The sequence below is a fragment of the Lagopus muta genome, chromosome 1 (genome assembly GCF_023343835.1).
Source record: "Lagopus muta isolate bLagMut1 chromosome 1, bLagMut1 primary, whole genome shotgun sequence".
Taxonomy (NCBI): domain Eukaryota; kingdom Metazoa; phylum Chordata; class Aves; order Galliformes; family Phasianidae; genus Lagopus; species Lagopus muta.
This window is the reverse complement of record NC_064433.1, coordinates 167,360,684-167,385,105: the sequence shown is the minus strand read 5'-3', so window position 1 is coordinate 167,385,105 and position 24,422 is coordinate 167,360,684. Positions and strand designations below refer to the sequence as shown.

General features: G+C 41.7%; 1 protein-coding gene across 5 annotated transcripts; it reads left to right on the top strand.

Moving 5' to 3' along the window:
- The first annotated feature begins 3,141 nt into the window (after positions 1–3,141).
- RCBTB1 (RCC1 and BTB domain containing protein 1) lies at positions 3,142–24,031 on the top strand. Of its 5 annotated transcripts, none has more exons than XM_048963446.1 (12): positions 3,142–3,298; positions 7,176–7,326; positions 7,748–7,898; positions 8,376–8,542; positions 10,956–11,114; positions 12,104–12,211; positions 12,738–12,880; positions 15,772–15,962; positions 18,434–18,560; positions 19,042–19,193; positions 19,978–20,108; positions 23,092–24,031. In XM_048963446.1, the coding sequence occupies exons 2-12, from the start codon at positions 7,183–7,185 to the stop codon at positions 23,230–23,232; spliced, it is 1,614 nt and encodes a 537-aa protein (XP_048819403.1). In that variant the 5' UTR covers positions 3,142–3,298; positions 7,176–7,182; the 3' UTR covers positions 23,233–24,031. The 5 variants fall into 5 exon arrangements, with proteins under 5 accessions (XP_048819403.1, XP_048819420.1, XP_048819413.1 ...); XM_048963463.1 differs by having other exon boundaries at positions 3,142–3,523; XM_048963456.1 differs by having other exon boundaries at positions 3,142–3,537.
- The last annotated feature ends 391 nt before the right edge of the window (positions 24,032–24,422 follow it).

Sequence of the window (24,422 nt, the reverse complement as noted above, 5' to 3'; positions counted from 1 at the left end):
CCTCAGTGCCACATCCACACAGTTCTTGAACACCTTCAGGGATTGTGACTCCACAAATTAAAATATAGCTCTGACTGTCTTGAAAAGCCTGAATCTCGATTCTTCAATTATTTTTTAGTGTGTCTAGGTGAAAAGGGGGGGAAAAAATGAGCAAAAAATGTTATCTGGGCCAAAAAAGACTTTTGCTCAATCCTTTCTTGTACCTTTTACTATTTGCTCCTCCATCTGTTGAGCATCAAAGTTCTGAAGCTAAGATAGCTTTTTTTTATACACTGTTCCTTCAGTTTCTGTTAAAAGGAAGCCCTACAGAGGGAATCCACGCTGCCAACCTATTTGTACTATGTATAGGTAGCTTCTTATCTGAAACTGTTAATTCTATGGGAAGTAAAAATCACAGCTTGCAGGTAACTTGGTGAGGCTCTTCTCTGTAGATCTATCAGGATGAAAGTCTGCTTTGAAATACCCAAATCCGGGTTTCTTTTGTACCTTTCTATATGATACGATGGATGAAAGCGAAGAAAACCTGTGACAATTGATTTTAACTGCATTTTCTCGTGCTCACCACAGAGTGTCACTGTTGCCACACTTTTCTCAGCGAAGAAGCCGTCTCCAGAGGCATCAAACAGCTGCGGCCAAACCACTGGTGCTGGAGCTCCCTGCTTCGGTGAGGGGAGGGCTTCCTTTGGCATCCTTCTGTGACCGGATCTTTGAAACAGGTTTTCCTGAACAGCTCTCTCTCTATTTTGTGAACCTATTTATAGAACGATTTGGGTTCAAAGAGACCTCAAAGAACATCTATCTAGTTCCAACCCCACTGCACATTCGCAGGAAGCTGACAGCGAGGACTGCAGAGCAACACGAAATAAGGTGGCAGTTATAGGTGATATTTAGCTTCAGATCATTTCATCTGGCATCATATGCTAGGACTCTGCAGCTAACTAACTGATGGAAAAGGTTATGCTGAACAAAGAGGAGAGAAACACAGAAGAATTTTCTTTTAGTATCCTTTAACAGTTCATTGAGATTTGCCATCACGACTCTGTGCTGTAGTTGCTTACAGAGCTGCAGATACAGACAGATCTTTTTTATCCAAGGCAGACAAAAGGCAGTGCATTCTATCTATTCTTTTAATGTGCTCCTAGGAATGAATCTGATGATTCAGGTTACAGTAGGGCTCGTGGAGCAACTCAATGCTGTGCTATTGTTCCTTTTGAATTTCAGATGCTCTGAGTTTAATCACTGGAGAAAAGCATTTCATCTGCTCTGGTTATCAAAAGAGATGCAAGTCGAGACGATCAGTGCAAGAGAGATGGCAGCATCTCAGCTAACTCACCCTGAGCTAGCTCATCCAAGTCAGCAATGAGTTACAGACATTGGCAGCACGCCGTCTTATGCAATAATTGTTTCTATTCTTAAAGCAAACAAAAAAGCCTCTGAATATCATTATTTGGCCTGGTTGATCTGTTTAGAGCTTTTCTGAAGTTTCCAGTCTGTCATAACTTTTCCAAGACGGATATAAGGCTTCATATCCCCTTTCCTTCTGGAAAAAAACACAATGAGAGAAGAGTGGTTTTGTTATTGTTTGCTTTTATGAGAAGGAAAACAAGGGAACAGAAAAAGAACAGAAGTAAGCAGCATCCACTAGATTATTAAGTGAATTCCGCTTCTTATAAAGCATTTGTATCTGTTTCAGCCCATTGTAAAGCTCAGGCACCAGTATAAACCAACTGCAATTACCCTGAGGTGTTTAAGGACTTGCTGCACATGTTAATAACTAGCAATAACACCAAGAAACCTGAACCCACGTGAATAAAAAAACTCCACTGGATGCTGTGTACCAGTACTTGCTTCAAAAAAATGGGTTTCTCTATATGATCAGCAGATCTTTTCCACAGTTCTAAGTAGGATCAAAGTTCTGTTTATGTAGCCTCACCTTCTCACCATCTCCTAGCAGTGTCAGGAAAGGCAGCTATCCTCAACAGATTATTTGTTTGTGGGGACAAAAAGATGAGCAGAAAACAGACACATGTAGGCACTGCTATTTCTGCAGCAAAAAGAAAATCATCAATGTGTTTAGGTATACTGTAGCAATCCCCTTTCTGGCTCTTTCAGAGCTTCCCACTGAGGCTCTGACTACACTTTTCCACATATCTTATTTATGCTTTGACTTTGCAGCTCGATGCTGCACAAGCTACCCAGCAGTGTCTTCCCAAGGCCACAGCAGCACAGCATGCAGGAACTTGGCAGGGAACATCTTTCTACCCCTGGCCTCCTGCTGTGCCTTCTCTGCCTCATACTCCAGGGCAGAATTTCTTCAGCATCGCTGATTCCCTCTCACAGCAACCCTTCTGGATTTGACTCCTTCGGTGCTGAAATTATGATTACTCTTTAATGTACTCTTTCTTGTAAGCTGGCCATACCCAAACACAGGCTGATGCCTCTTGCAGGCCCTGCCATGCTGCTCCACAGCTCCCATCAGTCAGCTCCATCTGAGGGTGGTGACACACTGGAACAGGTTGCCCAAGTAGGCTGTGGATGCCCCATCCCTGGAGGCATTCAAGGCCAGGCTGGATGTGGCTCTGGGCAGCCTGGTCTGCTGGTTGGCGACCCTGCACATAGCAAGGGGTTGAAACTGGATGAGCATTGTGGTCCTTTTCAACCCAGGCCATTCTGTGATTCTCTCTGCTGTCGCAAGCCCCCGCTGCCCCGTGACCCTGAGCACGGCCAGGAAAATAAGGAAACTTGAAGCAGCAGCAACCATTTCCTGGTAAGAGCCTCGTCGAACAACAGCAGGCTCTCTTGGGAGAGCAGCTCTGCACTCTTCCCTTTCCTGGATCCTCCCTACAGCTGTGTCCCGTCCTTGAGCTGCAGCTATAAACACGCAGCTGTAAAGACAGAAAACGTCAGTACTGAGTAAAAGCGGAGCGCGAACGCTGAACTAAAAGCCTCTAAAACCCCCAACCCCGCCCCGCCCGCTCGCTGTCCCTCACAGCGCCGGGAAGGAAAAACAGACGGCTGTGACGTGTTCCACCCCTTGGAAGCAAAACACCAATAGGCGACGAGGAAGACGGTCACGTGACGGCAGGCGCGAACAGTCAAGCGGGAAGGGGGGTGGGGGAGAATAAGGGGGCGTGTCACGTGACGCATGGCCCTCCGTCCTCTTCTGGTCGCTGTCACGTGCGCCGTGCCGGCGCGCGCGCTGCCGTGGGGCGGCTGCAACGGTCGTAACGGCCGTAACGGGCGCTGTGTGTGGAGGCGCCTCGGAGGGAGCAGCTCCGGAGGATGCGGCAGCGGCCGGGTGAGGAGCGTGAGGTGTCTGCGGCCCGGCCGGCTCTTCCCGCCCGCCGCTCTTCCGTCCGTACGCTGTGAGGCTGCGGCTGTCACACAACGCTGCCCGGCGCCTCGCGAGCGTCTTCCTGCTTTTCTTTTCTTCAGAAAAGCATGTCTTCGCGTTCAGGACCTTCTGCTCATCATTCCCTTTGTTGCCCGTTTCCTTAAGGCACAGGTCGAGCACGCTGGGAAAGTGAGGCTCTGAAGGTTGTTTTCCTCGCTGGTCTCTATATCAGTAATTATTCTCTTTAGGTCTCGAGTCTCTTGTTTGGTAATCTGTATGCTTTTTTTTAAATGGGGGCAGTTTTGCCTCTTTGGGAAAGCGTCCTGCAGGCTGCTGATAGGAGGTAAGGTGGGCTCTCTGTGTTGGAACTCAGGGGAATGTGTGGGAGAGCCTTTGGGGCAGAGAGTGGCTTAGAAAAGCAGCATTTGGGAGGGAGATCTGATCTTTGCTGCCTTACTCCATGGGGCTCTGGGGCATTCTTATTTCTGTATGCATCTTGCTGGAATATAGGTGGGTTTTCCAGGGTGTCTTGTCCAGAGTGAATGGCTTCAGTGAGTTGTGCTAATGACTCAGCTTCTTATTGAAAAGGAAAATGCACGTTGTGACTGGGGCTGTAGCCTTGTTATGGTGGTTGAGTGGCTCGGTCATCCTAGTAAGGGTTTTTTTTTGTGTGATTAAAACAGCCTTGTGTTCAGTGGTGTCCATGTATGTGCTGGTTTTTGCTTGCATCTCTTTCAGCCAGCTGCTGAGCCAGGAGGACTGCTTGCCAGGTTTTAGTCTTCCCCTGCACTGCTCTTAGAAAGGCATCCAAAAATAAGTCACCTGCATGCAGAGGTTTGAGCATATTGTCTCAGGCATCCTGTCTTATGTAAGGTCTCAGGAAGGTAATAAGTTATGACATGTGATTTTGGGGATGTGACATTCTCCTTGCCATCAAAAAAGATGTCACAATAAAGTCACTTAGTTTGTGTCTCCTGTCAGTGTCAGTAGCATGCATTGTTTCCCTCTTCTCAGCACTGGAACTTGAGATTAAAAACCAAGCCAAATGAGAGAAGATGTTGGGAGGACCACCCTCCTGTCTAGGAAACCTCTGTGTCCAGGGTTTGGCTGTTCTTTGATTGAGGGGCACTTAAAAGAGGATCAAGTTTGCTGCTTGTTTCTTGTTTTTCTGAAACTGGATATTCTAGCTTTTGTATTCTCACTGCTGGTTGATTTCCCAGTAGGGGAAATGAAGGCCTCAGCCTGCTGTTTTTCTGTGCAGGAATAAGAATAAGCTGCAGTGTTGGATCCTGGGGAAGGAGTGACACAAACGCACAACTGTTCTCAGATAATCCTTACAGGGGGATAATCTCTGAAGAGTTAACTGAAGTTTTTTGTTCTGTTGACAAAGGGTACTGTTTTCCCAGTAGGATATTGTATTATTGTTCTGTACAGCATGGGTTTGCTCAGCTAAACTGTAAACTCCATAAAATTTTATCTAAAAGGATTTAAAACAATTTTGTAAACATTGTTTTCAGGGGCTTTGTCGTTTTGTTTTGCATTTTGTTAGACAGGGATTCATGTATGCATGCTGTGTATTGCTCGGAATCAGCCTGCTCATTGTTTCTGTAGAAGGCAGGCTAGTGAATGCATAGGCAGCAGTTCAGCACAGAATATTTGAAGGGCTTCTATCTCTGAAAGCACCGGGCTTGTCTTGTTGTGAACAGCTCTAGGAATTTTTTTCCCTAATGCTGATGGTGCCTTTGAGTTTCGTTTCTTGTCAGCGCAGTGTGAGGCCAGTTTGGTTTCCTTTTCGACAGGTCATCCTTTCTTGCTTATTTTTGGCATCCCTGAAATTTAAGCAGTCATCTTTGTTTCTGTTCCTGTTTGGCTGCTGATATTGTTGGGTAATCTGAAAGATGTCAAAGTAGTTAGAAGAGGCACGGCTGATATGAGCCCCCTCTCCTGGTTGGTTCTGCAGTGGCGGAATACTGGCGTGGCATAAAGCAGCATGGTTGGTGTGGTGTTGTTTATCATGGGGTCATGAGGCAGAAATAAAGACAGTTAAGAGGAGTGGGGCGCAGTGTTTTGCAAAGCAATATCTACCAGAGCACCAAGTTTAATATTATGCCTTCTGTACTTACAAGCATTTCATAGAACCTTGGAATGGCTTGGGTTGGAAGGGCCCCAAGGATCATCACGTTCCAACCAGCCTGCCACAAACAGGGCCACCAACCCCCAGGTCTGGTACTAGACCAGGATTTCTCATATTCTTTTCTTAGAAACGTAGGCATTAAATGTAGATATTGATGTATACATGATGGGTATTCATGGGAACTGCTGCTGTGTTGCATATAGAATCCAAGCAATGGCTTGTTAGCTGATTGATGGAGGCTTCAATTCCAGTACATTCACTACTGCATTGCACTTAAAAACTTCCCATTAAGGTGCAGGTTTTGAGAGGTGTGTATTGTAGTGGGGTCCAGGCCTCTGTGATTATCAGCACGAGTAAACTTAGCTCTTTGCTCGTGTTGTATAGGAAGGTGAGTGAAGGACGCCGTGTTCCTCTGTGCCGCTGCTTGCAGTGACATGTCTGAGGTCTTCTGGATCAGCCTTTCATTGCAAGGTGTGCCCAGAAGAAACTCTGCTTGTGCCTTTTGCTCCTCATATTCAGCTAGCTCCAGGGCTGAAATGAATTCTAGGTTGTCATTGGAGAGAACCTGGTGTGCTACACATGTAGCATAGTCTCTTGGTAGTGTCCAAGGACTCTTACTGGAAAGCTAGGAAAGTGGCTAAGGTTGGTAGGGAATCCATTTTTAGGTGGGGGGGAAGAATGGTGCTTATGCCTAAGTTGGGCATTTCTGTGGGAAATGGCAGATAAATAGTTAAGAAAAAATCTTTTTCATGGCAAGTTTGCATTAAGTAGGGTAAATTAAGTAGGTGAAGTCAAGAATGGACTGAGTTGGAACTTGGTCTTCTCAAAAGAGCAAGACATCACTTTTTTTTTTTTTTTTTTTAAGTGACCAATAACATGTAAGCATACTGCATTGCAGGATTCACTGCTGGTCTTAGATGGCACTTCTTCTGAAACTTTGCCTTGCTTGTCAGCACAGTTTTGAGAACCAAGCATGAGAAGCTAGAGTATCTAAAGCAGATAAAGGAGAGAACCAAGTATCAAGGAATTCCATGGAACTCTCCAATGAAAACTTTTTGGATCTCATGAGACTAGCTGATAACTGTGGGAATGGATCATAGATTGACAGTGGTAGAATCCCCCCAGGGTGTAAGCAATGGTATAATTTTTATGGGCAAGATTGAAGGCCTGAATGAGGTTTTGTTGGCTGGCAGCTTTGTTCTTAAGCTGGTGCGATTATCCTGGGGAAATTGGTAAGAAGCAGCATGGTGTAAGGACATATATACACATGTGTATTCACTGACAGGTGAATACAACATCTGTTATCCAAGCAACTGTTTCCAGCTTGTTTCCAACTAAGAAATGATGACAGTTTCACTTAATCAGCTTCTCCTCCCACGTATCTCACTATTTAATGTACAAACCAGCAAGTTTGTCTTGTGGAATGGTGGCTGTTTAGTAGTACCATATACAATTTGCTTATATACCTAGTTGAGAAAAGACCACTCTTCTAGTGTCCTACCCCAGTCATTTGCTGTTTGTTCACCTTACTACATAGGAATATAATGTAATACTTCCTATAGGATAGAATGCTTTACTCTCGGACACACCAATTAGCACATCTTTTTTCTCATTTAAAGGACATAATTTTACTACCTGTTAATAAAAGCATAAAATACACCTTTAGATAAGACTTTCTTAATTCTGACATTGTCATCTTGCTTGCAGTAAGTTCATGAGACACAGTAACATCATGGTGGATGTGGGAAAGTGGCCAATATTTACCTTGCTGTCACCTCAAGAAATAGCATCTATTCGGAAAGCGTGTGTGTTTGGTACATCAGCCAATGAAGCCATATACACTACACACAATGATGAGGTAAGCCTTTACTACAATGGAGCAGGTTTTGCAAGCCTGGGTAGACTGTGATTTGATTTCTTCTTTCACATCTTATAGAGCTAGTAGGACTGAGTCCTCAGAAGTAGAGCTGTAGCTGAGAGAACATGCTTTTACATGACAATACTGTCTTCCACTTTTGTGACTGTGTACTCTTTATAGTGCAGTTCCTGCAAATGAGAAGCCTGGCTTTCTGGCCTACACAGGTCTGAAGCATTCAGACTCATTAGTTAACTTCCCAAGTGCCCCAGTGCTGACATTCGAATTTAACTGTGAGTGAAGTCTTTGACCCTCAAAAGTCCACAGCAAAGCTCTGCCCTGGCTTCATGAAGACCTGCATATCACCAAATCTGTGCACACCTGAGTGTAAGTCACTTGAAATCAGTCTTCCTCTGTTTTTCAGGTGTTTGTCTTTGGACTGAATTGCAGCAATTGTTTGGGAACTGGAGATAGTCAGAGCACAATAGTACCAAAGAAATTAGAAGCCTTGTGTGGGAAGAAGATTTCCAGTCTCAGTTATGGAAGTGGACCACACGTTCTACTTTGCACCGAAGGTAGGAAATGAGTGTTAGATATAGAAGGATAAGTTACAGATTTAAGTTCTGCTTATATTTAACAAGAGTGGATTAGAGGACAGTTGTGTGAATCTGTTAATTGCATACTAATGCATTATTATGTGTATGCTAGGGGGTCTTCATTGATCTTAAGTGGAACCAGATATATTCAGTAATACGTTTCCCTTGCACCTCCAGTGCGTGGTAACTGCAGAGTTTTATGGTATCAGTTGTGGCTTACTTGGTTTTACCTGTGTGCTTTCACCTATTTCCACTGTAATCTGGAGGTCATACCATGTTATGTGTAGTGGTTGTACACAACATACATAATCTGTCAGCATCCAAAGGAACGTTGTACTAGTTTCAGTACTTCTTAGTTTCTTTTTACTGTCTTGTTGGCACTTTTCCAATCCTTAAAATTCTTAATTTCCTCAGAATTTGTGGTAGGTTTATCACATTCTTCAATGTCTTTTGCAGATGGAGAAGTGTATGCTTGGGGACATAATGGCTACAGCCAGCTTGGGAATGGTGCGACCAATCAGGGCGTTACTCCTGTTCAAGTCTGCACAAATCTGTTACTAAAGAAAGTGATTGAAGTAGCTTGTGGCTCTCATCATTCCATGGCGTTATCGTTTGATGGGGACGTAAGTTGAAACCCGTTCAAATCTCTTAATTCCTTCTTGAAGTGGGAGGTGTAGGTGACCTTGCAGTCTGCAGTGGTTACAACTCGTTCTTTTCTTTTGTTGCCTCAACCTAAGGTGTCCTTTACTTCAGAGCAGACTTGAAAATAGCTTCCCCACTACTTCCTGCCTTTCCCCCCCATTCTCTCCCCCAAAGAAAATAAATAATAGGGTAATAAACGTTTGTCTTATGTTTGTTGTAAGTTTCACAAGGAGGACACCAGGCAGCTGTACTGCTTACAGAGGGAAGACTCTTTGTGATGTGCAAAACTGGAGATTACTTGCTTTGCAATTCTGCTATTAAAGGTGTTTGTTGAGTTGTCACTGGTTAGCCTTCAGTCTGCTTCTTGCAGTCTTCATGATTTCCACTGTTATTATGGAAAGAATGTTGCTTTGTACATCTCTGCACACTTGTGTGTGTAGCTGCTGAGCGAGCATTTGGTTCACGTGCCAAGTCTGCTTTATGCTGTTTGTTTCTGTGGCTTGAGGCTGTGTGTCATGGGAAACACGTCCAATTATTCTCCATTTAGTCAGATTTGACCAGTGTGTGTGTGATTGGAACTGCATTTTACTGCATGGAAGAAAGCTCGAGTCGACTCTGCCTAAAAAGAAACAAAACCACAAAAAGCACAAAGCTTTCTAGCGATGAAAATGGAAACTGCAGCTCTGTCCATCCCAGAAATCTGAGCACGTCTGAGTTATGGTTAATTATGGAGTCATAATGCTGCAGTTAACACAAAGGAGCTGAGGGTAGGAAAGAGACTGAGTTAATTTAAGTGGAATGCATTATATCTCTGAAAGGAGAGCCTGTGCTTAGAAAAGATCTTTGTGCTGTCATGTTTGCTTGGATTAAACGATAGAATTTGATATGTAATTCTCTTCCACGTGGGAAGGCAATAATATTCATGTGTTAGCTTAACTCTTGGTGTCAGCTACTGTGTGGTAGCTGCCTGGGGTGACTGTGCTGTCTTTTGTAATAAACATAACGTGTTTGAAATCTCAGTGGAAGGGGGGGAACTTCTTTGTATTTCCCATGGAGCTGATGTTTGCAGCTGCCTAGCTGCTATGGCTAGTTAATGTACTATAAACACATCCATAGTGTACCTTGCTGTAGCTTAGTCTGTGCTCTGAGGTTTTATCTGTTTCAGAATCAATTAAATTGAAAGCAATGAAATATTTTAAGTGGAGTTTTAGTTACAGAAGGATTTGGCTGCAGAAAGCCTTGTGGCCTGATCTGAAGTTTTCAGAGAGGCGTTGGAGTTGGAAGTAACTCGTGGAAATGCTTGGAATAATTCATTTGTACTGTTGGTTCAGTGTGTGTGTAATGCATTGCAAATAAAAATCATGCAGAGATTTGTTAGATCAAAATATTCAGTAGGGATCAAAGATCCAAAAACTACGAGTAACAATAAGCAAAAGACTAATGCTTTCTCCTCTCTTCAAATTAGCCATGATGTATGAATAGTGGGTTTTTGTTGCTTTGTTCTGTTGCTGTTGTTACTGATGTCTGACTCTTGGCTTGATGAACTTGCTCTATTCTTGGTTAACTGGCACCCTAGGGTGTGCAGATTTGACATAAGGTATCTCTGTCAGCATGCAGGTGGTTAGCATCTCCATAGTGAGTATTTCAAGAGGACAAACTTGTGAACTGTCTGGTTTATCAGAGAGCTGTCAAAAACAGTTCTATGCCAAGGGTGTAACTTCAGTAATACTGAAGAAACTGAATGTCCAAAGCTGTAAGTGTTTTTATAGCAAACTACTTCCCTGTCTCTTGGACTTCCACATGAAAGAAGGCTTTACTAGTATGTATATTAGCTGTGTGCCACTGGCAAACTTGAAACTGCTAGGAATGCTGTTTTTTGTTAATGCCACTGTGTAACAAGGTTGTGTTACTTGGACATGTGGCCTGATAAAACCAGCTGCCTTAACAACTCCTAGAAGAGTGAAAAAGAGGAATGATTATCTGGCTGTAACCTAGGTTATTGTTTTCTCAAGAGTACTGAACAGGGGGGACTTCTGTGTGTCTGGGAATCAAATCACTTTCACTTGAATTCATGTCTTTCCAATATGGTGAAAAGCATGAAGTCCATTCATTCTGCTCTTCTGATCTGACTCTATTTTAGGTGGAAGTACATGCCTTGTGCTGGCTGAAGTCAAATGCTCTGATTCTGTGGTAAAAAGCTGGAGAAGTGCTGTGTTCTTATTTGTGATGTCAGTTCTGTTGTTCATTAACTTAAAACAGATGAAAATTATCTTAAGCATTTTAGCTAATTGAATAGGTTGGTTTACCTGATCTTGGCTATCATAAGATTATTATTTATTACTGCTATTAAGTATTAAACTACAATTTTCTGTTTGTTTCTTCTTTTATGGACAGCTGTACGCTTGGGGCTATAACAACTGTGGTCAGGTTGGATCAGGATCTACAGCAAACCAGCCGACTCCTCGGAGAGTTTCAAACTGTTTGCAGGATAAAATGGTAGTTGGCATTGCTTGTGGTCAGACCTCCTCCATGGCTGTAGTGAACAACGGTGAGGTAAGCATTGCTGTGCTCATTCACTCTGTGTCAGTTACCCTGTCTTATGAGATTGAAGTCTGAGCATGGAATAAATGCTGATACAAAGTGCTCAAGTTACAAATGGTCAAGTGTGCTGTCTTTATGTAGGTGTTCCATCTTATGGCAAAAACTGCAGTGAATTAGGCCTTCATCCAGTCTGCATCTGCAGGAATGTGAACAGTTGTATTCAATGTTTTCATCATTTCAGTAGCTTCTTGATTAGAGTTTTAAAAAATATGTATAATTAAATGGTTAATCTTTCTGCAGAAAGACAGGGAATGACCCTATTTCTTGAGTGTATTGCTGAATTACCAGCTCCAAAAAAAAAAAAAAATCCCACAAAAATCCACTAAAGGAAGAATTTGATTGTTTCCCTAATATTGTGCAACAGTCCCATTTCAAATAAGAAGTTTACAATACTAACTTGCCTCTAAGTTTGAACTGTAACTTCAAATTTACTTTGTCTCACTGTGTAATGTTTTCCTGTCACAGGAAGGGCTGCAGAGGCCCTTGAGGTTGAGATGAACTTCCATTTTGTCTTTGTCCGCCATAATAAAACTAAAAGGAAAACTTGAGCTAAGCTGGGGGCTTCATCTTAAGTGAATCCATTAGATTAATCAGGAGGAAAGTATAGGAAAAGGAAATAAGAAAGTCAGCAAAATCTGTTAAAACTTGCTGTAAACTAAAATCTGTGTCATTACAAAAGTGTTAGTACTTCAAAGAGATGTATTTTTGAACACAGAAAAATTTAAGATGTAATACAGGACTGAAAAGCTGAATGCAGTCAGTTGTACAATGTATTTAGTATCTGTCATCCTTCCCTGCATTCCTTTTGAAACAGTGTACAGATTTCTTTTAATAAGATATCCTTTTTGAACCTGTGCTTGATATTAAATCTGAAGAAACCAAGAATGTATATTCGGTATTTCTAGGAGGCTGGCTTACTGTTGTTTTCCTTTTGCCTTTAGGTTTATGGCTGGGGTTACAATGGTAATGGTCAGCTGGGTCTTGGAAACAATGGCAACCAACTAACGCCGTGCAGAGTGGCAGCATTACATGGTGTGTGTATACTCCAGGTATGTCTAATGCAGAAATGAGGGATGCTTTCATGTTTCTAGCATCTGTTAAAACTGTATCTTTAGAGTCTTACTGCTGCTTCTGGATTTCACAGCTCTAATGCTGAATCTATGTGGTTCCTACAGATTGCATTAGGAGTATAAGAAAGGGTAGTTACTCCACAGAGTGCTTGCTTTTGTAATTGTGAATGCTTTATGTTTGGCTACTGTAGCTGAGTAGATTGTTTTAGATAAAAATGACATCGTTGTTACTGAGCTGTAGGAGTGAACTGCACTGGGCAAATACAAAAAGGGAAACAAGGGAACGAATATGTTCCAATTAGATTCTGTGTTGATATGCTGATTAGCCCTTCTAATGTGTTTTGTGCTAGCTTTAAGTACTGAGAAATAACACATTTTATTAGGTTGAAGATAGGTAGATAAAAGAATGCCTGAGGTGTTTAACGTCAGCTAGACTAAGGTAATGTGTGTGGTAATTTTGTTCTTGTTTCTTTTTTGTTTAGTAATAATGCTTATACGTTTACAGATTGCCTGTGGCTATGCACACACTCTAGCACTAACAGACGAGGGTTTGCTCTATGCCTGGGGAGCTAACACTTATGGGCAGCTGGGAACTGGCAATAAAAGTAACCAGCTAAGCCCGCTGCAGATCATGATGGAGAAAGAAAGGTAATCTTTCTGAAGCTGTTTCTGAGTTGATATATTTGGGCATGTGTTATGTGGTCTGTAGCATTGGAAGCATGTGCATTTGGGGTTTTTATTCTATTTTTATTGCCAGTGTTGAAAGCACGGTAACTCTTTCTATAGACTGAATGCTTTTTGCTCTCTCCAGTGATTATTGAAAGTAAACATTTTATACTTTCCCAATGCTGAAAAAAATGACCAAGTGTTTGGCTTCTCTAAATGTGGTTCCTTTAAAAAAAAATAAATAAATAAAAATTGGAGCTATGGAATCAATGAGCCAAGCTTTTAAGCTGCATGGAGGCCTTCATTAAAGGGGAGGGGATGATGGCAGGAAGGAGAGACAAGTGAGGGAAAATCCAGTTTTGTGAAAGAGCTTTGGACAAGTGCCTCTGGACAGTGGTCAACTATGGAAACAGAACTCAATTTTCAAGCTTGCTAGAGCTGTGGCTAAATGCTCCTGCTTTTATCAGTGGTACCACTTAGCAATTTCTCAGATTTGTAAAGGATTGACCTTTGTCAGCACTCCTTCAGCACTCTTAGAATATTTGGGATGTAAGTCTTACAGCTCTTCTGCTGCTCACTTACAAACATGGACCTCACTCCCTTTCTCTGGGGCTGAGTATATACCTGAAGATAGTCTTAATTTAGTTTGGAAACATCATGGTCTATAAATCCCTTAACTTGTGTTATCTCTTATGTTACAGTCTCCTTTTAACAAAGGAATACTCATGGCTGACTTTCTTTTCCTCCGTTTGCATTGGAGTATTAAAATATAGCTGAGGAGATGTCCGAACAGTGATTCTAAGAAGTCATTCCTATTTTTTTCCTGTTTCTCACACTTCTCATTAAATGAAAAAGTGCGCAATGCTGGGATTATTTAAGGGCTTTAAAAAGTTTGGAGGGGGGTTGGAATAAGGATAGAAACCAACGCAGCAGGAACCACTGAGGTGAGGCTGGCTTGTCTGTGAAGGAACTGGCATAATGAAGCAAAGTGAAATATTTCATTTGGAGCTGAGTGCGAGTCCAGAGGAAGCCACAAAGGTGATCAGAGGCTAGGGCACCTCTCTGCTGAAGAGAGGTTGAGGGGAAAAAGGAGCAAGTAAATGTTTAAGTTGTGTCTGGAATCTAAGGGAGAGACAAGTCACTTGAACACACTCATCTTGCTTGACTTGACTCTCTTGGAAACAGTGCTCCAAGTGGGTGAGCTGTCATTTCCCATGAAGCATATTAATGCTTCTCCTGATCCTTTTGTTTATATGACTCTTCTGTCACACATAAAGTTGCTGACAGTTCCTTGGATTGCATTTTATGTTATTTTAAAGAATTTTGCCCATATAGCTTGTAAGGATCTTTTAGACTGAAGTTCGTGTTAGCTTTGGAGGCAGTTTTGAAGATACATTAGTTGCATTTTTGTAAGTATACACTTACCATGTTGTACCAAATGTTTACTACGAAAGTATTGTTTTATACTAAGCAAGCATATCACCTATTACCTGTATGTATACTGAAAGTTATTTTAGATCTTGGTCTTTTAACGTTGAAAGAATTTTGTACCTAAAATGTATGTGGCCTAAAAAGCTGACTTATCAAGAATATTGTTCTATAAAGGAATAAACTTGGAGATGCATGCTTTTAGACTGGTTGTTATACATTTATTTGTCCCAGTTGGTCCGTGTTGGATTTTTTTTTGTTTTGTCTTTTAAAACAAGAAAAGCACAGAAACATAAAGTTCTCTGATGCATTTTTAACATGGGGGAAGCCAGGAAAGCATAGCTTTCAGCTTTGAGCTTACCCTAGGACTTCCCCTGACTTTTGTTTGTTGTCTGGACAGACGTGCTGAAAATATCCTTGGCAGTCCTTTCAGTGGAACTGTGATTCTTCTTGGTTCTCTAAATAGCAAGATAGGGATTCTGCGAGCAATGGGAGGAACAACACAGATGTGTGCATCAGTAGCACACTTAAGACTTTACTTAAAAGGCAGTGATAGCTCTTTAAGAATGAGGAGTTAAGTGTGTATTCACTTTCAACAGGCAGTGCTTCATTTGAGCAGGAAGTTGTTCCAAGCTGAGTTTCAGCATTAAGGGAAGGAAATGAGGGTGGTGAGGCACTGGTACAGGTTGTCTGGGAGTGGCGGATGCCCCATCTCTGCAGACACCCAAGGTCAGGCAGGAGGGGCTCTGAACACCTGGTAGAGCTGTAGATGTCCCTGTTCACTGCAGGGCAGTTGGACCTGGTGGCCTTTAAGGGTCCTTTCCAACTCAAATAATTCTGTAATTTGATGAAAATAACAGCAAAATGGGAAGCCAGAAACACAGGCCAGATCTCTGTTTGCATAAGGGAGGTGGGGGGCAAGGATTAAAAGAAGGACAGAAATGTTTCTTGAAGAAAAGGCTTATTGAAAAATATGTAGGATCTTAATTTGAGAGAATTTTCATGGCTGTTTTGAAAGTTCTGTGAAGTGCTCTATCATACCATAGTGGTATTATAACATTCTGATCTGCTCACTGTCTGTAGGTTTGCGAGTTCTGTAAGCATTTATCACTGAGAATAAGTATCTGATGTGTATTGCTTTTAAAGGTGAGGGTGGGAAATACTGTTTTTCTTCATCTCCTTTCTATGATTATGGAAGAGGTGGAAAAACGTCCAGTAAAACTGACAGCATCAAAGCAATGTCTGATTACAATAAGATCTACAAGCAATCTGAAAACATCAGTGCAGCTCTTAATTATCTGTTCAGGCAGGATCATGCTGGTGCAGGGCAAAGAAGCACAGGAGTATCAGTACGTATCTTGCTCAGCTTTTATTTTGGTGCAGCGCTTAGAAGGTCAATCAGTTTCATACCTTGAAGTATCTGACAAGGTTTCTTCTGTTTGCAGGGTCGTGGAGATTGCAGCCTGCCACTCTGCTCACACTTCGGCTGCCAAGACGCAGAGCGGCCAGGTGTACATGTGGGGCCAGTGCCGCGGCCAGTCTGTGGTCCTTCCCCACCTCACTCACTTTGCCTGCACTGATGATGTGTTTGCTTGCTTTGCTACCCCTGCTGTTATGTGGCGTCTTCTCTCAGTAGGTGAGAACGAGCTCTGAGATGGCAGCTGGTGCTTGAAAAGCTGAATTGATTTCAATACTGCTATGAAATTTGTTTCTGTGTTGTAACCTCTGTGCAGACTTGTGGTTATTACCGCAGTGTACCGCTTCTGTTTGAGGGTGGTTCTTGCTTTAAGGAGAACTGTCGATTTAAAACTAGTTCTCTCTAGGGGGTGGTGGTGGTGTTTCTTTTGTTTCTCTTCCATCCTTCTACTGAAGGGAGCAGTCTGCTTCAGCCAAAGATCCAGAATGGGGTTAACAAGACTGTTTGCCAATAAACATCCAGAAATTGCCTTGTTTACACTGTGAAAATTGTGTATTTCATATGTTTGAGCTTCAGCTCAGGATAGGGAATGGCTCCTGGATCAGTGAGCATTACTTAGCACTCTTAAAACTCTTTCTACTCAAAAGAATGCTCCTGAGTTTTGTTACTTTGGTCTCTAATGACTTTGAATAGTATGCGTTGCCTTTAGCTTTTCCTCCTTCATATTTACTCTTCTAGCTTGAATGGGAAAGAGCAAATCTCTTGTGTTTCATGCTAGGAAAGCAAAAGTAACCTTTTCTCCAGACTTGTACTTTTACCTTTCCACGTTACACGTTATATTTGTCTTACCTGTAGACAGCCCTGTAAATGTTTGAGTCCCTCTCCCAACCTGGTTTCTCCACAATAACTTCTCATTTAGCACATTTTTGCACTTACAGTGGTCTGAGTAACAGCATCTCATCTATAGAGGAAACTAAACAAGCTTACCAGAGACAGAAGATCAGCTTGGATTGATCAGTCTCTGGGCAAATCCCAGTCTTGTTTTATCCCACTTCCTCAGTTTTCTAATCCTATGAAATATTTGTTATTCTTGCCCTTTGCAGAGGTCTGGTGGTTGTCCTGAACTGTATTTTCCTGGTTGTGAAGGCTCTAAATGGCACCTTCCCACTTTCAGTAACTTTAATTTTTAATTTTTATGAAGTATTTCCAGATTGAGTATGAAGGGTATTTGGATGTTGTTCCTCTATTTTAATTCTTAACCTAATATTTCCAATTACTCAATATTTACATCAAGAACAGTAATTCTCCGAGCATTTTTAATCTCCATCCTGTGTATATTTTTCCTTCTCCACCTGTTTTATTCATTACAGGCTCTGAAAACTTCTTTTTCTCAGCTTTTTCTTAGTGAGAGCTAACTCTGCATAAAGATTATGTTCTATTTCCAATTATGATGGTTCTACCAAAGAAATAAGTCAGTCACTCAGGATTGACTGTACTGAAGTTCAAATCTGCATCCTTTTTGAGGAATGGACTTAAGGTATCTGGGGTGAAAGTCCATCATCAGCATAGCTTAAACTAAGCTGGTGACCTAGGAAAAAAATCACATGAGCAAGTGAATGGGTATTGGAGTGTGGTTTATTTAGCCCCAGTGAGATGTCAGCTCTGTGTATGATCCATGCAGAGTAAACTACAAGAGTTTAGGTTTTTTGGGGGACAGAAATATAACATATATATACTGTTACACATTTTAAACTGTCCCTAATTATGAAAAGTAGTTAGCATGTGGATGATCTATATGCAGTCCTGTGGGTTACTGGAGACAAGCTGCATCTTTTTGCAATGGAAGCATTTTTTTTCCTTTCTTCTGTTTTCTCCTTCTTTGTACTTCTGAGATGCTTAAAATAATGGGTTGAAGTTGAGTTATCTAAAAATTTAGAGTTCTTGCTTTACTCAGTCTTAGCCAGCTTGTGCTGCATATGTTACTAGGATTTCTAGGGGTGAAGAACAGGACCGTTCTGAGGTCTCTGCAGTAGACCCTAGTATTAAGAACTATCAAAGAGCTGTGATCTCACAGCTTTAACCCCCTTCCAAAGTTGCAAAGCTGTCTATCCTTTAAAGTACATACTGTATTCTCAGTACAGTCTCCCTTCTTGCAGCAGGTCTTGTGTTGTCATGATTGACTGAACTGAGTGTAACAGCATCACCAGTGACTGATATTAGTGAGCTCTGGCAAAGAGTCAAACAACCTGCAGGCTGTTGCTGTACACAGTGTCTCTAGTGAGCTGTAGGTGGTGCAGATTGGCCAGAGATGAGTTTGCAGGCTGGTCTCTCTTGCTGTAATCCAGGTGCGAGTGCAGAGCAGAGCTGACCCAGCACTATTGCTAAGCTGCCAGAAGGCTGCCAGTTTCACAGCTGGTCTGTGCACGGAGACTGAGAAAGGAAGTCCTCCAGGTACTGGAGAATCTCCGTGGTGCTGGGTAATGAGCTGGAATGGGGACTGCTGACCATTGCTGCGTGCATCTTGTGGAGCAGTCCTTGCCACCAGAAAAGGGTAATAGATTCATTCATTTGAGCCCTGATACTGACCTTGACATTCAATGACTTCAGTGGCTAGCTTTAATTACAGTGATTTGTGTGTTCTGGATAAGGTGCTTACACATGCTTTCTTGGTTTAAAAATTGTTTCTGCAGAGCAAGAAGATTTCTTAACAGTAGCAGAGTCTCTGAAGAAGGAGTTTGACAGCCCAGAAACCTCAGACCTAAAATTCCGAGTGGATGGAAAGTACATCCATGTTCATAAAGCTGTTCTAAAAATCAGGTAGTGCTTGTATTTCACAGCTCCTGTTTAAACAATAAAACCTTTTAGCGTTGCCTCTAAGGGGAGATGGGAAATAGGAGGGGTGATACCTTAAATCTGCAGTATATACTACCTGTGTATCTGTAATCAGTTTAAGTGAAGTGACTGTAGAAGGCACTGAATCGAAACTCTGCCTTAAAACAGTCCATACTCATAGTATTCATTAAGTCTATTTGTTGTTACCAGAATAATATATTTTGTTAAGCTAGTCTGATTGCAGTGTATACTGAAATGTTTCTGTAGCATAGCTTGAATTGGTTTTGTCTTGATGCATAACAGTGTACACTTCATTACAAAGCAAAATCTGGACCACTGACTGATAAGATATGGTAACATATATGTGACTATTATAGAGGGCACCAAATATACACTTCAGAGAGGCTAGAATGTTTTATTCATTTGTTCATACAATAGTGTTCCAGATGGTGTCTTTGTCTCTTAGGTGTGAACACTTCAGAACCATGTTTCAGTCCTACTGGAATGAGGATATGAAGGAAGTGATAGAAGTAGACCAGTTTTCTTACCCTGTGTATCGTGCCTTTCTCGAGTACTTGTACACAGACAGTGTGGACCTTCCTCCTGAAGATGCAATAGGTATTGTTGTGGTCCAGTTCTGTTAGACAGCAGCATCCAGAGAAACTGAGAAAGGGCACGAAGAATAAATGTATTAACGTAGGCTTCTGGTCCTATGATGCGTTTTTTCTGGTGATTGATTGTGCTGCCTTTAAACAATCACTGGAGCAAATTTGCTACAGCAGAAGTAATGCGTGAAGCACTTGCACACGTTACTGAATATAAGACAGGATAATACAAAAGGATTTGTCTGTATGTAATAATGGAAACTTGGGTAGCAAAGCTAAGAACAAACTGTGACTCGAGCCTAGATTTTTACAGTGGTACACTTATGCTCATGTTGTGCTGATTTTGCAACAGCTCCACTATCAAGCATTTAGGTATGTGAATCAGTGGAACAGTTCACTTATTTATTGAGATTAGCAGGATTGTAGCATGTGGATAATAAAAGGCCTTTCTTCCTATCTGATGGTAAAATACTCTTATAAAAGGGTATGTGCAAGAAGTGTGCCATAGCCACATAGCACTGCACACAGAATGCAGATGCAGCCTGTACCATGGGAGAATAAACTTATAGAGTCACAGAATGGCCTGGGTTGCAAAGGACCACAATGATCACCCATTTCAACCCCCTGCTATGTGCAGAGTCACCAACCAGCAGACCAGGCTGCCCAGAGCCACATCCAGCCTGGCCTTGAATGCCTCCAGGGATGGGGCATCCACAGCCTCCTTGGGCAACCTTGGGAAATTGTTGAAAGGGTGGAAATAATTGCATGTGACTAATGTGGTGGCATTTTAATTGCAGGGCTTTTGGACTTGGCTACTTCATACTGTGAAAATAGACTGAAAAGACTGTGTCAGCACATTATCAAGAGAGGGATTACTGTGGAAAATGCATTTTCATTGCTATCTGCTGCTGTCAGATATGATGCAGAGGTAAATTTCCAAAGTTCAGTCTCTTAAATAGGTGGCTCCTTTCTGACCTAAACTGTGGAGGAAAGCAGTCAGTCATGTTTTCATATAAGCTAGCTCCAAATATCAGATAGCACTATCTGCCACTTGCAGGATTTGAGAATGTTGCCTTTGGAATTAAGAGCTTCATTGCAAATATGGTTTTTATATGTATTTTTTGGATATGACTTGGCGGAGAGGAGAGGTGTGGGGAGGGTGAGCTGGTACACAGATATCTAAAGATGACTGAAGTTGCAGGTAGAGAATTGGTATCTGTCAGTGTTTGCATTGCTTAGCTCATGGTGGAAGTCTAGAACAGTTTTCATGAATTATTGTTTCTGTGGGAGGAAAAAAGCCTCCAAAAAGAGAAGATAAAGACTAACTCTCAAATGAGAGAAGGGCTTAAAAACAAAGCAAAAATCACATTATGGAAAGAAACTTGTAGGTCTTGTAAGGTTGTGGGTTACACGTGATATCACGTGGTGGTAGGATCTGAGGAGTGGTTTATTTTCTGAGTTATTTTAACTGCAGTCAAATACACTTTCTTTAAATTATGCTTATGAAATGGCAAGATTACAGCTGCTTTATGAACCTAATTAATTTTGAAGACTGAGGAACAGCATGTGAAAAAGGAGGAAGGCCAGTAAAACATCCTGCAGAATGTCTGCATTAGGACATCGCTGGCACGCAGCTATGTCATGTAATCAGGAAGTATTCCTGGGCTTTCTTCAGTCCTTTGTGCTCTAAATAGTATCCATGCATCATATTTGCAGTTTAGTTTGTTTTTCACCTGCTATTTATAAAGAGTTGGTTCTCAGTAAGTGAATTCTGTGCTGCTTCTTGCACTTGAGAGCTGTCAGTAGGCATGAAATGCCCTAACGCAGCCACTTCAGAGACTGACTTCACAGCCTTATGGTGTGTTGCTGGTTTGATGTACCTTAGTGAAGGGCTGCCTTAGAGTCTGAATTATGGCTTCAGCTCTGTGGTGATTAAAGGCTGTGTCAGTGCAAGTCATGGAAAACAGGAAGCTTAGCCTTAGAAGGTTGGTTGTGGAATGGGTGCTCAGAGTGATTGATTCTGCCTATAAGGGGAAGCTGGAAGTGAAGTGCAAGTTGATCCAAATGCCTACATCAAGGAGAGAGTAGGCAATACTGAAGGGCTGCCTTGTTTAAAACAATAATTAAAGATGTATAGTAGTGGTAGATCAGAGTTTGAAATTGCTTGGGTGATGTCGTTCATTCAAGGGTCTGCGTGTCTGGAAGACAGCAGGTAAAAGGACTTCACTAATTTAAAGTGCTTTTAGGATGTGAAACTCCCCCATGCTTTTGGGGATTGAGTGACTGGATGAAGTGCCTAGATCTAGTTCAGGTCTTCCTTCTGAGGAAGGTTAAAACATTCATTGGATGTACTTGTGTTTTTTTTTTTTTCTTTTCACTTAAATCTGTATTAAGTGCAGCTTGCTGGGAGTGCATCCATCCACAAATGAAATTCAGACTTTTTGATACAGAGTTCTGAATTTCCTGAAGTTTCTTAATAGTGAAAGAACACTGTTTGTTGTACACCTTATTTCATTGACTTGGTATATGAATTTTTAATAAAGCAGTGCAAAATACCGTGATGTGTATGATGTAATTTTGTTTGAAATGCTGGTTAATTCTGTTCTTAAAAAAAAAAAACAAACCAAAAACAAAACAAAAAAAGACCCTCAGTGTTCAGTTCTAATAAGCTTGTCTTTTTTCATTGCACAGATGCCAAACAAGTCAAGATCTGCAGCTTCAGAAAGCCTGGTGTTAGGCCAGGATGCATTTCTGTATCACTGTTGTGTCAAGAACTCGCTGGCACACAGTTGCCCTAGTTGTCACTGTTGACCTTAAGTGAAAATCTGAATGATAACCAGCCTGTCATACCTATGGTGGCTTAAAGAGCTGCGCACACTTGCTGTGCCTTGCTGCAGCACTCAGTCTGAGCTAAGGAGGAGGGGTGTGTTCTCATGTAGAAAGCACAGTTCCATAAGTTGGTGAAGCACTGAAGGAAGTGGAACAGAATGGGGAGCTGCTGTTCTGGAAGGGCTGTGGCATATTCCTCAAAGCAGCTTTGCTCTGCACCACAAGGAATTGATTTCCTTCCTCCTCAAAGGAGAGCTGGAAACAAACAATGTGAGCGGGAAACCTTCTGTGCTCAGCATCACGTTGTCAGCTGCTGTCTTTTGTTTTTTAGACATCCTTTCTCTCTGACATCACATGGATGCAATGGGAGGCTTTTCAAATCCTTAAATGGAAGGCTCTTCCAAGCAGTCTCAAATATCCAGAGCAAAACTTCTGCAAGAAATGCTGTATTGTGCCACAGTGTATCTTCATTTTTATTTGGGTCATCTGTGAAATGCTGTGTAACCTGGGTCTGTTTCTAATGAGCACGAGGTCTTCTGCTTAAACTCTGCTTTGATGTTGCCTGTTACACACTTGCATTGAGCCTGGTGATGTGCAACTTGAAGGCTTTATATAATTAAGCAGGAAATTGAGCAGCCTTACACATAGGTCTGAGTTCATATTATGGAATGAAAGAGCTGAATTGTCTCCATCCACAGTCTTGGTTATGTTTTGCTATCCTAGCAATTCCTGTTGTTTGTATTGGGTTTTAACAGGTGTCGGTAAATGTAAATGAGATGGTTCATATGAAGAAACTTCAAAAGGTACAAAAAAATCAGATATTCTGAGGAATGTGACTCAGCTGTATAGGGAAAACCAAACCATGGCTGTTTTGTCCCCTAACTGTGTTAGTGAGGGTAGAATCATTTTCTGATGTGTTTCTGTAGGGATGCTGGGATGAGGGAGGAAAAGGTTGAAAGGTGCTGGATTAGTTTGTCTGGTTCTCTGCAGAAGTAAAGCTTAGAAAGGCATTTGTGCCCTACTGAATGTAAGCTGCTGTAATGGAAGAAAGATAATGAGGCTTTCCTTTTTTTTCTATTTAGGACTTAGAGGATTTCTGCTTTAAATTCTGTGTTAACCACTTGACCGAAGTGACCCAAACGGCAGCATTTTGGCAAATGGACGGCCCCCTGCTGAAGGAATTCATTGCTAAAGCCAGTAAATGTGGAGCCTTTAAGAACTGAGTTGAGGCTGCAAGCGACGGGCGTCTGTAGGATGTTTTGCAGATGTAACAGGTCGGTGTAACTGCGCGGGTAAAAGCGGTACCTGGTGTCTCACAGCAGAAGCTGTGCAAGGCCACAGCAAAATGTGCTCTGTACTCACAACTGAACTGCTGTAAAACTGTTAAGCAATGTACTTGCATTTAGCACATCTGGATGGAGGAACTAGCAGCAGAGCTCCTCACAAAGGAGAGAGTAAAAACTGCAGCATCCAAGAGGCACCAGGTGATGTTAAGGACTTTTAGGCTAGGAAATCCTGTTTCTAGCATTGCCTGTTAATATTTTAAATGTACTGTTTAAGGGCTCAGAGCCCCTGAATGAAGTCGTTTAAATCATTAGCTCTCTGGGTTATAAAGAGCCAAAGGGCATGGATATCTTTTGTTGCAGTTGCATGATGTGAAATTGCTGGTTGCTGCGTATTATTAACCAAGTGTATTCGGTGCTTAGAGAAGTGTGCAATACCAGTGCATCCTCAGAGCTTGCAGAAGCAACTGACAAAGGTAACTCAGAAAAGAGGGGCTGCTAGCAGATCTAGTTTGAAGCCAAATTCTATATTTGGGTTGTAATGTATACTTTCTGTAATCTGCTTAAGTAATATTTATGACAGTTAATGGGAAGATTTCCCACTTTGACTTTAGTTAATTGGTTCCCCTAGTGGAAAAAGAATACTGTTCTGAAAGCATTTGTTTCATTTTTTTTCAGTTAAGTATTGTATAAATTTAAACTACGTGCAATAAAATTCTTTTTTTTTAAAATAACTCTTTACAAGCAAACTTCCTTGAAGAAAATGTCAAGTTTTGTGTTATGTTGCTACACCTAAGTTGATTTATTAGAGGAAAAAAAAAAAAACAAAAAAAAAAACCCAAAAAACCTCACAGATGATGTATTACTGAATCTTACTGACCTGACTGTGCTTGATGTGCACCTGTGACCTCCATTTCAAAAAGCCTGAAGTTTGTAGGTACCAGCACAGCACCTGGTGACTGCAGTCCATGTTGCTGATGTTTCCAGACAGGAAACACTGATGCTGCAACTTCACAGCGGCCACGTGCTACCTACTGTTTGTATCGTGTGCAATAAGGATGTTACTGTGCTGCCTCCAAGGGTAGAGAAGTTTAAATTTGAAGTTTAGATTGACATTAACAGCAGATTGG